Source organism: Dama dama, chromosome 2 (assembly GCF_033118175.1).
Source record: "Dama dama isolate Ldn47 chromosome 2, ASM3311817v1, whole genome shotgun sequence".
NCBI classification, from domain to species: Eukaryota; Metazoa; Chordata; class Mammalia; order Artiodactyla; family Cervidae; genus Dama; species Dama dama.
The window spans coordinates 21,529,564-21,543,368 of record NC_083682.1 but is presented as its reverse complement, the minus strand read 5'-3'; the positions used below and the strand labels follow the sequence as shown (position 1 = coordinate 21,543,368).

At 55.3% G+C, this 13,805-nt stretch overlaps 1 protein-coding gene across 1 annotated transcript; it reads left to right on the top strand.

Moving 5' to 3' along the window:
- The first annotated feature begins 1,614 nt into the window (after positions 1-1,614).
- Positions 1,615-12,790, top strand: VSIG10L2 (V-set and immunoglobulin domain containing 10 like 2). Its single transcript, XM_061159075.1, is given in 13 exon segments — positions 1,615-1,696; positions 3,275-3,637; positions 3,866-4,141; positions 6,153-6,269; positions 6,272-6,310; positions 6,313-6,396; positions 6,961-7,209; positions 8,047-8,307; positions 9,889-10,058; positions 10,060-10,180; positions 10,820-11,124; positions 11,788-11,905; positions 12,693-12,790. Coding segments are annotated over 13 exon segments (2,283 nt in total).
- Positions 12,791-13,805: the final 1,015 nt, after the last annotated feature.

Below are 13,805 nucleotides of genomic sequence, written 5' to 3'. Positions count from 1 at the left end.
TCTGTTAGTTTCACATCAGCTCCACCTCAGATCTTCAGGCATTAGATCCCAGAGGTTGGGGACGCCTACTTTAAGGGTTTCTGATTCACCCTGTCTGGATCCTCACGTTTTCTCTGAATACAGGGGGTACCAGCCACCCTGGGGTCGGTGGCAAGCCCAGATCCCTATTCTCTGCTCCCCAAAGAATGACTAATGGACGTTCTAATGCTCCCCCAGTTAGGATGGGGGCATCAGAATGGAAGGGCCATAAGCCAAGAGGGGAGGGCAAAGAGGGGACAGTACCCCATTTGCCCTACCTATCCCCACTACATGGGACCCCGATCCCCAGGAACCATCTACCATTCTACTCAGCTGAATTAGGAGCAAATGGAGGCTGAAGACCCTGTGGAAGACAGGGAGGAACCTTGGCTATGAGTTGAGTGAAGGACAGAGGTCCTTCCACTGTCCTCCAGCCACTGAGAGGCCGAGAGTACCACAGTCAACATCTCTGGGCCCAGCGATGCCCAGCAATGCCTGGCATCAGCTCTGACAGCCCCTGTCCCGGCTGAGCCCGAAGGAACCTAACACCTGACATCAGAGCTCATCTCACTGGGGTCCAGGAATCTCACCCTCCCTCCAACCCTGCCATTAGATAATGGAAAACTCTGACCTTACGTCAGGTTGTCACTCAGAGACAGATACAGCAGCAGGACACGCTGAGAACAAGATGGGGGAGAGAGAGCTGGGGTTCAAAGAGGCCAGCCCAGCAAGCTGGTGTCCATTCCATCTCCAGGGCCCTGACTTTGCAGGCCAGATCTAGCCAGGAGCTTGAATGTTGGTGCACCGACTATGTGCACCATTCACACGTGTGTGTGTGTGTGTGTGTGTATAAATTGTATCAAGCATATGTACAAAATGAATGCACAGCTTGATGAATTGTAACTCCTACCCGAGACAAGAAATAGGACATTACAAGCACCCAAGAAGCCCCCCAGATGCTAGTGTAAGTTTTTCGTTTATAGTCACAATAATCTTTACAAGAAAGGAGGTATTATTATCCCCCCTTATCTGTGAAGAAACTAACACTCAGAGGCTCGGAAATGTCCTAAAATTTTTTGGTTCATCAGTCAAACATAAACTCTGGAGTGTGTTTGACTCCAGGGCTCCTGCCAACACTCCACCAGCATCTCCCCCCGGAACATGAGGGAGACACGAGGGGGCATAGAGGACGTGAACCTCCTGATCCCCATGCTCTAGAGGGCTGCATGCAGGGGTCCCGCACCGGACGGGTGGTTGGACCTGACGAAGTTGGGGCCTTTGCCACATCCATGCTCAGACTCTCTGATTTCATATTACTGAAATCAAGTTTCGGGGAGCACAGGTCCTCCCCCGGCCTGGTCTCACCCTCCCCAACTCTGCATTATGGATGGAGTGAATCACCTGGTAAATAATTCACCTGTACTCAGGATGGTGAAGGTAACGGGAGATCTGGGGTGGATGTGTCAGGAGGGCCCCCATTGGCAGCCTGAGCCAGACTGCCCCCCATCCTTCCAGGGCTGGGCTTCACTCTGGAGAGAGGGAGCCTGAGAGGCGGGCAGGAACCTCTGCGGGGCGTCCACGCAGGGAGATGGGGCCATGGTGGGTCAGGGGGCCCTGCACAGCCCACTCGGCCTCCTGCTGCTGGCACCCCTCTGCCTTCTGCATCCAGGGGCCTTGGGTGAGTGACTCTCAGTCCGCCCTCCACAGGAGCCCACCACTACTCACATCCCATTATTTCTTCCCCTTTCTTCCTTAGGATCCTCTTTTGGTCTTGGGTAGCCTTTCAGTGAAGTCCATTGACTTCATCCACCAGCCAGATATCAGCCAGTGTGCGCTGAGTGACCTCTTGTGCCAGGTCGGGGCGGCAGGACTGGAGCACCAAGAGTGCTCTCCTCTTCTGAACTTTGAAAAGCCACAAGAGCTTGTACTGAGGGCCACTGTCGGGGTGTAAGCATGATGTGACGTGGTCAGACCTGGGTTTCAGGACGTCCCCTCCAAAGCTGACAGTTTTCAGGGAGCTGGAGGCAGTGGGGAGATCTTTGCAATAGTCCAGGTGGGGGATGCTCTTAGCGTCCAAAATAACTTCCATGGGGTTGGAAAGAACCAGTTTCTGGATTAAATGCCTTTCTCCTTGACCAGCTTAACGTCAGAATCTTGACTCTGATCCCGTCCCTCCAACTCCACGCCTGTCTCCTCCTCTTCTCTCTCTGGGGAAGCTGACAGCAGCGGGGAGAATCTGAGGTCAGGGATTAGGCAGGGCTCCAACCCCAGCTCCTCCACGTACCGTGAGGTTTTAGACGAAGTGATTTCATGTTTCTGAGTCTGGGGAGGGTATGCCGTGGTTGTTATGGTGAAGATCAGTAGGTGATCAGCAGGGGAAGAATTCAGGGCAGGCACGGTACGGGGGGCATTCAGTCAGCAGAAGCTTGTGTGAGGGAGCCCTGGGGCTCGGTCGTCCTCCGAGGCACTTATCTTTCCCAAGTTTGCTGAGGCTCCTTGCAGCATGCTGACCACCAGGGACAGAAGAAGAGGGTGCCCAGGCAGGCGTGAGGTTGCCTGCTGGATCTGCCTTACCCGTCACTGCTGTCTACTGCCTGGTGGACCAGAAGCTCCATGAGGGCAGAGATGGAGGGCTCGTTTGTCACGGTAGCCCATGCCTGGCCCAGCACAGGCGCTCCAGATTAACAGCTGATGAATGAATGGGTGCTGGGTGGGCTGACGGCAGGCTGGGATCATCTTCCCTTTGCTGTAATGGGTCTGGAATCCCCTGGAGTCCTTACGCAGACATCTTCAGAGCCTGAGTCACCAGTGGCCACTTATACCTCCTGATCTTCGGGGGTCATTGTCTGGCCGGTCATCAGACTGACTTCCAGATGGTTGTCAAAATACAGATTCCTGGGCCCTGACACCCTTCTCCCAACTCCGGGATTCTGACAGTCTTCCGAGATGAGGCCCAGGAATCTATATCTTTATCAAGCTTTCCAAAAGGCCTAATGGGAACCTCTGCTCCAATCCATTCCCTGATTTCAAGAAATCGCCTAACCCACCCACCCGTACAGCACAGACAGACAGGAAGCTCTGTGGGCCCCTCGGAAACCATCTCTTGTCCACCAAGTCCAGAAGGGCTTATGCTGCCTTATCAAACCCTGCCCAGCCGGCCCGCCCTGCAGACCACTGGTAACAGAGATTCTGGGCAAGGAAGGGGAGCAGGAGACCTCAGACCGGCCCCGACAGTCTGCGTTGCCTCTGTCTCCAGGGCAGCCCCATCCAACCCGAGGAGCCCCCGAGGAGACCTCCTCCATCCAGGGAGTGCGAGGCAGTTCAGTGGAGCTGGCCTGTGGAGCCCAGCCTGCCCCCCTGGGGGTCTTCTGGAGCTTCACTCCCCTGGTCTTGATGATCCCTCAGCCCGCGGCCGTCGCCAGTGGAGGGGAGTGCAAGGTGGAGGAGGCCAGCGCCTCAGCTCTGGGGGCCATGAGTCTGTGAAAGAGCAGCCTGGTGCCGTGGGAGCTGCAGGAGGGGGCCCGCAGCCACTTCCCGTGCCAGGCCCTGCGTGCGGCCAGCGGCCAGCTCCACGCCACCGACTCGTCCCTCGCTCTGGCCGGGCTGGGGGAGGGGCCTGGCCGGGAGTGAGCTGCTGTGCGAGCTGCTTGGAGTCTATTTGCATGTGCTGCCCATTGTATTCTGCTGGGCTCGGGTTCTATGGGGCCCTCCTCCTGGGAGCAGGGACACCTGGGATCATGGGCGGGGATGCTCAGGGGCCTGCCAGCAAGTGCTGGGCCACTGGGCATGGCTGGGCATGGCCTGGGTCTGCAATAACAAACACAGGGCCTCTCCTGCCTCTGGCCAGTGCCCGTATCGAAGCCTCAGGTGCGGCTGAGTGACCCGTCCCCAGTGGAGGGGGCCTCCTTAGTGGCCACGCACGCAGTATGGGAGGGCACGGAGCCCGTGACCTTTGCCTGGCAGCATCAGGCACCCCGAGGCTCTGCAGAGGCTCTCATGGGGGTCACGAAGCCTCTGATCCAGCTGGACCCCATCAACCGGACACACCTGGGCTGGTACACGTGTACTGCCCACAATGGCGTCAACCAGCTGAGCAGTGACGGAGCCTTCCTGGATGTCATCTCAGCCACAATGGCCGAGGGGGAGGGGTCAGGGCTGGCACCTACCTACCCAGCTGGGCTTGGCCTCCTGACACATCTCGGGACCCCCAGGAGTACCCTAGCCCTCCAAGAGGCTCCAGTAGGCGGGAGTCAAGGCATTGTATCCACTGGTGTCAAAGATGGCTCTAGTACAAGGCATTTTCACCTTTTCAAGGTCGAGGGTCCCTCTTCCCAGGAAATGTGCATATTTTCATAGTCAGTTTACCCTAATTTCAGGAGTGGCTCAGAAATTCTGCTTTTGACCAACTGAACCCTGAAGAAACAGGGAGGGAATTTCAGTGAAGAAAGAGGGTGGTAATTTGATCCTAAGTCTGAGGCTGAGAGGTTGCAATTAGAAATCAGAAACTTGTCTTGGAAGCACACATAGCAAACAAAGGATTAGAAAGATCTCCAAAACAAGTGAGGAAAGAAGCTGCAATCTGTACATAAGTGGACCGAAGACAAAAATAGTTATTTCAGTAAAGAGAACACATGTAGCTAATTAACTTCTAAAAATTTTTTTCAAAAGATTTTTTTAAATTTAAAAATGAAATCAGTGGTTTGTGTGAAAGATGAAGACTAGGATAGTTAGCGCTATACTGTCCAATAGGGTAGCCACTGTGTGACTTTGATCTCCTGGGATGTGGCTGAACCTGAGATGTGCTCTGAGTGTAAAATGCACACTAGACTTTGAAGATTTAATCTAAAAATAAGTATGTATATCTTTGCATATATATGGGCTTCCCCAGTGGCTCAGACGGTAAAAAATCTGCCTGCAATGCAGGAGACCTGGGTTTGATCCCTGGGTCAGGAAGATCCCCTAGAGAAAGGAACTGCGGCAACCCACTCCAGCATACTTGCCTGAGAAATCCCATAGAGAGAGGAGCCTAGCGGCCTACAATCCATGGGGTTGCAAAGAGTCAGACACGACTGAGTGACTAACACACACACACATCCATATATATATTTATATATACATATATTTACATATTCATCAATACTTTTTAAAAATGATTTTTGAATAATTGTACATTATTTATTGATTTATTTTTTTAAAAATTTTGGCCATGCCACGCAACATGCAGGATCTTAGTTCCCCAATCAGGGATCAAATCCATGCCCCCTGCAGCGGATGCACAGAGTCTTAACCACTGGAGGGCCAGGGAAGTCCCAATATTTTTTATGTTGATTGTGCATTAAAACTATAATATTCTGCGTGTATGTGGTTCAACAAAATATTATTAAAATTGGTGTTTTTTTTCACTTGGTTGGGTTTGGTTATTTTTCCTTTCTAAGATTTGGAAAATTTAACACATGTGAGGCTCACATATACCTATTGGACAGTTCTGGTCTAGCATGTTTAAAGAGTTAGGACTCTGCCTAAGGATGTCCACTAATGATGGTGGCTTGTGGAAATTGTCAGCAGAAGAGCATGGGGGAGACAAGTGAGAAGTTCTTGGGAAAGAATTAGGAGCAGAATGAAACAGGCAGAGAATTCAGTCCTTCCTGGGAATCAGGGAGAGAGAGGACCCAGGAGACAGGGGAAGGGAGGAGGGCTGGCTGCTAGGGTCATGCTCAGGGCATCTTCTCACCCTGTTTTCATCCCTTTCCAGTCTAAATGGATCAACTGCCCCAGTTCCAAGAAACCCCTCAATCCCGGGCAGATGGGAAGGACTGGGCGCCCTGCCTCTTCTCTGCCCAGCTGGGTCTTGCCCATCCCCCCACCCCAATTCAACCACCAGTCCCTCGGGGAAGCCACACCACAGTCAGGGCTGGCCCTCTGAGCTCCCCCAGCCCAGGGTGCTCACCTCCACCAACCCTGGTCCCCTGTGCCGCAGGCCCCTGCTCCGTGAGTTCCTGCGGGCCTAGCACAGTAGCCGACCCAGCTGGTACATCACAGATACCCACTGGGTAGGGAGTGAATTCAGTGACCACTAGACGAGTGACTGAAGGAATGAAGGCTGAGAGGTATGACCAGCCTTCCTTGCCCTCCAGATGGTGCAGACAATCCTGTGATCCCCGTGGAGCCACTGGTCTTCAGTGAGGAGGGGTTTGGGGCCAGTGAGAAGGAAGAGGTGACCCCGAGCTGCCTGGCTGCATCCAACCCCCCAGCCTCTATGTGTGGCTCCATGACCACGCTCAGGTGCACGTTGGGCCCACACAGGCCGGTACACCTGCCTGGCCCACAACAGACGCCTGAACACCCACACGCAGACCAGCGTCCAGCTCAGCATCCACTGTGAGTGTGTGGGGAGGGGCCCCTTGCAACAGGAGGCCCCCCGACCTGTGCTCTGGCACAGTCCAGGGGCCCTGGTGCAGATGTGGATTGGGAGGGGGGACTCGGGAAACCAGATGGAGTTGCTAGGTGGTCAGAGAGGGGTCTATAAAAGCCCTCCAAAGTGGGAAGGGGCGGGAAGAGGGGATGCCCATATGTAGACCCCTCCCCAGGGAATTGTTCTTTCGCCCTGGGGACTGAACTGAGGCACAGAGAAGGGTAAAGACAGCAAGGCAGAGCAGAGAAAGGCAGACTTCCCAGGTGGGGGCCTACGGGGGCTCTGGGATTCCTCAAGGACTCTGAATACCCACCCCTCTCCCAGCCTCTGCCCTTGGCCTGAGAACTCTGCCTTTCCCTTATCCGCCCCTCAGACAGATCACTCTTTCCCAGCTCACCATCTTCTCCCTATTTCCTCCATCCTTGACACCTCAGGCCTCCAGGCTCCCAGGTCGGTGGGGAGTGGTGGGGGGGTTGTGGAGCACTGCCGTGGGGCTGCTCCAGCCCTGCCCTCACACGCTTCTCACCCAGATCCCCCCAAGGCGCAGGCCTCCTGAGCTGTTCTCCCTGCCCCTGGGGCACTGAGTCTGGTCTGGACCTGGCCTGGGGGGCTTCCAGCTGCCCAGCTGCAGTGGGCTGGACCCCAGGGAGCTGGCCCCACTGCGCTCAGCAATGTCACCTGGAATTATGCGGCCACCCAGCTTCCCAACAGCAGCGCCTTCACCTGCACTGGCAGGCATTCAGCTCTGGCTCTGCCCATGCTCTTCAGGATCACCCTGTGTGAGTGGACATGGTGGATGGCAGGGTATGCCAGTCCAGGCAGAGGAGTGGGCAGGGAGCCAGAGGCCAGACCACTGGAGCCATGGGATCTGAGAAGGGGCTGCAGGCCACAGTCTCCCAGACCTGCCGCTTAATGGGGAGGTGGCAGCATGGCTCAGTCCCCACCTCCAGCTTTTCTCTCCTCTCCAGCCCCAGTCTTCACCCCCACGGTGGCTTAAGTCTGGCTTAGAGCCCCGTGACACCCTCCTTACCATCTCCCAGCCCCTAGGGAGGACCTTATTTTTACTGGGCTATTCTTGCGACTCGATGGACAACTCTGGGAGTTGGTGATGGATAGGGAGGCCTGGCGTGCTGCGATTCATGGGGGTCGCAAAGAATTGGACATGACTGAGCGACTGAACTGAACTGATTCTTGCATACTTGCATTATCCATAGGGTCTTGAAGAGTTGGACATGACTTAGTGACTAAATAGTGAACAATTGTTGCATGTTGGCCTTGGGATTTGCCTTTAGTTTTCTTTCTACCTTGGAAACTCCTGCCCATCTACCAAGGCCAAGTTCATATGTCATCCTGTCTTCAGTCCTCCTCCCTGAAGGCCCAGAGACTTTGTCTTTCTACCTATGCTCTAGCACACATCAGATTATATTGCACTGTGTTCCCACTATTTCCCAGGCACATGTTCAGCCCTCAATAAATGTCAAATGAATGAGTGAATGAGTGACTGTGTACGCAGAGGCATGAGTGAGTGAAGCAATTAATGAAGAGTGAGGGATGGGCAGGCCTGCCAGCCCTTCCTCCTCCTGTAGCGCCCTGCTGAGCTGTGATTCCCTACCCAGGGGAACCACGGTGGAGTCCCACTTGCTGGACCTTGGCCACAGTCAGAGACCAGTTCATCACGCTGAGCTGTGAGTGGCCGGGAGGTGAGCCCCCTGCCGTGCTGAGCTGGCTTGATGAGCAAGAATAGCCTCTGGGCAGCAGCAGCTCCTCCCTGGCCGTCTACCTCCTGCAGGCCCAGGAAGACCTGGCTGGCAGAGAGTTCACGTGCTGGGGCACTCACCCACTCAGGGTCCCTGACCCTCTCTGCTGGCTCTGGCTAGGTGAGTCAGAGCTAGAGGCTTGGTTCTGGGGCGGTGGGGAGAAGAGGCTCTCTGGAATCAGGGTGAGGGGCTCTGGGGGTTGGCAGCTGAGCAGAAATGCAAAGTGAGTCAAGACCCTGTTGTCACCTCCCCTCCCAGGGACTCAAGTTTTTTGATGCATAAAATCAGGGGGCTTGGTCTAAGGTCTGTGTTGTCCAATAAAAATATGATGTGAGCCATTGATAGAATTTAACATTTTCTAGTAACCACATTTTAAAAAAGTAAAAAGAAACAGTGAAACATTTTATTTAGCTTGATATACCTAACACATCAGGCTTCCCTGGTGGCTCAGATGGTAAAGAATCTGCCTACAGTGCGGGAGACCTGGGTTTGGTGCCTTGGTCAGGAAGATCCCCTGGAGAAGGGAATGGCAACCCACTCTAGTATTCTTGCCTGGAGAATTCCATGGACAGGGGAGCTTGGCAGGCTACAGTCCAAGGGGTCACAAAGAGTTGGCACGACCAAACAACTAACACAACACACTGATATACTAATTTCAACATGTCATAATAAAATAATTAGTGATATTTACATTCTTTTTTCTTTTCATACTGCCTTCAAAATCTAATGTGTGTGTTTCCAGTGGCAGAACATCTCAATGTGGACTGGCCACATTTCAAGTTCTAAATTGTCACATGTGGCCGGGGAATGGGGGAGGGAGGCTGTTTTTAGACAGCAAGGTCCAGACATGGAGGGATTCTGTTGACCTCATTTGCATCAATTTGCACAAGGTGCCTAATTGTGTTCTTGATTTGCATTAATGATTCAGGCACCAGAAGTCCTCCTCTGCTTCTCCCACTCCCTCTATTTGTTTCTGATCTGATTTCTTTCTCTGTCTTCATCTGGCCCTGCCAGTCCTACTTATCACCAACTCATGAACAAAGAATTAAACATTGAAGTAAAAATTTGAGAAAAGCGAATGGCAGAGCCGTCACCTAGAACGGTTCTCACAAAATGCTTCACATCTTGGTCTGCAAAGGCCGAGTGACTACCACGGTTTTCAGGGAGGTCCACCACTCAACATATTTCTTTCCCTTATTACTCAGCCTCAGGACTGGAAATTCCATCATAGGAGATTCACGAACACCTGAAACCCTGGGTCTTTAGGAGTCAATTCATAAAAACAGCACCTGCTGTGGGCCCGGCCCTGTGCCCGGGGAGGAGGTGTTGTGGGCCTTTGGGGGGTGGGGGGTTAGGAGGCCCTGGGCCAGGTGCTGGGAGGGGTGGTTAACACAGAGGTAAATAGGGCGGGGGCCCACCTGTAGGAGCTGCTCTGGGGTCGGGAGGGAGAGAGCATCATGAAATACAACTACTGTCGGTAAAACTCGGAGCAGGTGCTGCTGGGGTGCTGGGAATTCGGCATAGAATGAGAGCCTGAAAGAGGGGCAGACCAGGCCAAGGTGGGCTTCACTGTCAACTCCACAGCCCTCCCATCTCCTTTCTCCCCTCCCCAATCCCTCCACCACTGGCCAGCACCTCCACTCTGAGCATCCCCACCAGCCCAGGGGGCACCTTCTCACCTTATCCTCTCTGTCCCCGCAGAAGCCACTCAACTGGCAGTGGCTGGACCCCGGGTGTCAGTGCTGGAGGGGGATGAGGCCTGGCTGGGATGTGCCCTCCTGGGGGGCATGCCACCCGCCCAGCTCCTCTGGCTGCGACCTCAGCAACGGCAGCTGGAGCCGGGCACTTTGGGATTCACGCTGCACCCTGAGGGGGGCCCAGCTGGGCCTGAGTGTCCAAGGTGCCGACCCAGCCCGTCACGGGGGCGCCCACCAGGGCGTGGCCTGAAATGCCTTGGGCAACAGCAGTCGGAGCATCCTGCTGGAGGTCCTGAGTGAGTGAGGGGTGGTGTGCAGGTGTGTGTGTGCGTGTGCGTACAGAGGGAATGGGGAACCTCCAGCCACTGCTCCTTAGGTGGAAAGGCACATGGATTCCCTGCTTCAAATCTTGGATGCGTTATCTTTCTCAGGCACAGATGGGCCCTCAAAAAGCATAAACTCCATGTGAACGTGAGTCAAATATCCTCGAGTTCAGGCAAACAGAGCTCCATGTAGTCAGAAGAACCTCCTTTTCCTCCATTTATAAGGGGCTTCCCTGGTGGCTCAGACGGTAAAGAATCTGCCTGCAAAGCAGGAGACCCTGGTTTGATTGCTGGGTTGGGAAGATTCCCTTAGAGAAGGGAGTGGCAACCCACTCCAGTATTCTTGCCTGGAGAATCCCATGGACAGACCATGAAGCCACAGAGTCGGACATGACTGAGTGATTAACACACACCTCCATTTACAGAGGAGGAAACAGGCCCGTGTGTAAGTCTAGGGTAACACAGACCGAAACTACACAGACGTGGTCGAGGCTCAACCCCCACCTCCACATCCCCACACCACCAGCTGTATCTCGACAAAACCCTAATCAGCCCTTGAGCACACACATGCATGCACACGCATGCCTGTGTGTGTCCCCGCCGTCACCCCAGGATACCCAGCTCCCCGCAACGTCACCATCAGCCGCCTGACCTACGGGAGACGCCGGAGCGAGGTGCAGCTGCAATGGGCCGTCCGAGGCCCCAGCAATCTGACGGGCTTCCTGGTGCAGCGAAGGGCCAGCGTCCCAGGCCTGGGGGCAGGGGCTTGGGAGACCGTGGCTGGTGACATCGAGCCGGAGAGCAGGGGCCAGCGGCTGGGGCGCTTGGACCTGGGGGTCCTCCACGCCTTCTGCGTCCTGGCTCTGAATCATCGCACGGCTGGACATCCCTCTGAGGTGAAGACACCAGGAGCTGGGGCTTTGCGCTGAGGAGGGACTTCGCTTTTCTCCACTGAACCCAACCCGGGTTATTTTCTTCTCCCCAGGGCATGCATTCCTTTGTTCCTTCCTCCTGAGCCCCTCCACCCCCAGTCTCTGTCCTCTCCTCCACCCTCCCCTCTCAAGTAACCCCAGTCCTGTCTTTCCGTCCCTCCCAGAGTCTCTGGAGGCCTGGGCCTAGGGGCGGGGTCCAGCTCAGATCTGAAGAAATAGTGAAGGGGAGGTGTAGGTGCCGGTAGTTGAATTAGGGTGAGGGCCCCGCTCTGCGCCTCAGTCTCACCTCCTGCGGCACAGGTGGGCTCTCGGCTTCCTGCTGCTCATTCTCCATCCTGGGTATTCCTTCCCTCCCGCCCCAGGCTGCCGAAATAACCAGCCTACTGCCTGCTCTGCCAGATAGAGGGGACTTGGCTGGGGACTCAACACCCCAGGAGCCCAGGCAGGCCGAGCACCCCCTCCTGGGGAGAGACCTGGTCCCCCAACTCTCTAGGTCAAGGCTTGCTCTTGATTGCAGCCCCCACCCCCCACCCCCAAGTGGAGGGCCAACCGGAGGAGCAGGGCACAGCCTGCATGATGCCCTAAAGCCACTGTTGCCGAGTTCAGCAGTGGCTCTAAACCCACCCTGTACACCCTCTCCTCGCGGAGCCCCCCTTCAGCGCCTATGCGGCAGTGCTGGGCGCGGCAGGCGCAGGAAAGGTGGTGGCGACTGTGGCCTCCCTGCTGGCGTTCCAGTATGCTGCCCGGCACCCGGACACCTTCCCCTGTGAGTGGGACGCTCAAGGACAGGGCTGTTGACCCCAAGAGGCAGCCCCATATTAGACAGGCTTCCCTGGTGGCTCAGATGGTAAAGACCCCACCTGCCAGTGCAGGAGATGTTAGAGAGTCGGGTTTGATCCCTGGGTGGGGAAGATCCCCTGGAGGAGGAAGTGGCAACCCACTCCAGTATTCTTGCCTGGAGAATCCCATGGACAGAGGAGCCTGGGCGGCTATGGTCCACAGGGTGGCAAAGAGTTGGACACAACTTAGCACACAATACGTAGACTTCCCTGGGCAAAGAATCTAGGTTCTTCCTTAGTTGTGACCTCCTCCCAAAGCTAGAAGTCCATCAGGGCTCCAACCCCCAAACTTGGGCAGCTAGGGCCACCCCCTTCCAGGGTCCTGAGTCTAGGGACAGGAGGGTTATTCTCCCAGGACCTAGGCTGGTTGCTCAGAAATGCCTCTTCCTTTTCTTTCTCCAGGCCTTGTGTACTTGCTCCTTCCCAGGTGGGTGTGGAAGCCCAGTCATTCTGGAGGTCAGGGTTTTCTTCTAACTGGACAGGAAGGCTGGGAAAGGGTAACTTTACTCACCTACTTCACCCTCAGGGAGCAAAGTGACCAACATCAGGGGTCAAGGGTGGCCCTGAGGCAACGCCAGGTAAGCCCAGTTTTACCCCCAAACTCGGGAGAATAGTCATGAGTCACCCATGATGCTCTGTTTCCCTTGCCTTCTGGGAACAACCTGGATGCCCCCAGGCATCTCTCTTTCCTTTGCTTGGGTCCACCCTCTGTAGGCACCGAACCATCACCCACCACCCCAGGTTCAGATCCTGCACAAGAAACCACAGAGCCCCCAGTAAATGTCACCAACACAGTGACGGCCACACCATGAGGCCCTAAGAGGAAGGTGCCAACAGGCTTAGGGGAGACGGTGGGGTGATGGGAACATCCCCTTGTCACAAGGGAGCTAAGACCCCCAACTATCCCTTCCCACTGAATAAGCAGCTTTTTACAACCAGCGCAAGGCTCAGCTGCAGGGCCTTTAATGACTTGGTTACAAGACCAGTCCTGGCCCAGTTAATGGCAGACAGAGGTAGAACAACCAGGAAGACACGTGATTGCGGAGAAGATCGCTGGCTGTCCAAGGGCAAGTGAGAACCACGGTGCTGGGAACGGTGTCTGGAGCCATATGACCCAGCTTCCTGCCTCCAGCCTGAGTTCGAGCACTGAGCAATTTCTCAATAAATCACACATGACGCTCTCGCTGGTGGAGGGTTATTCCACTTGCAGCTCCCACGGGGAGAGGCTGACTAGCTTGTCGGGACCCAGGTTTCCCTACTGGGAGGAAGCTAGGAGATGGGAAATGAGATAGGCAGGGGTGTGTGTGTGCCCTTCATGCAACTGTCGCCAGGAAACGTGCTCTTCTCCCATCCAAGTACTAACCAGGCCTGACCCTGCTTAGCTTCTGAAAGCAGATAAAATCCGGCGCCTTCAGGATGGTAGGGCCGCAGAGATGTGATCTTCTGGCTCTTTCCCAATCGCCAGCTCCTTCCCCCTCAAACACAAGCTGCACCAGGGCTGCGAGTAGAGCCAGGTGCCCGGAGCCCTTGCCTTCCTTTCACCTCTCGTGCAGGCACAGAGCCTGCTGTGGTCTAAAGGCCTCACAGTCGCTGGACTCGAGAGTCTGTGCCAACAAGACGGGACAGGGGTTCCTGCCACCAGGCTGGGGGAGCTGGCTGCCAGGGGCCCGGGGCTGGCCAAAGTCACACTCTGTCAGCCGCCGGCATGACTCACTGGCTCCGAGCGTGTGTGTCTGACATCTGGGTGAGACATAAATGCGTGCTTGTTCCACTGCCTGCGCGAGTCAGGCAGGCCTGCCTCCATGGGGGACGCAGAGGAGAACAAAC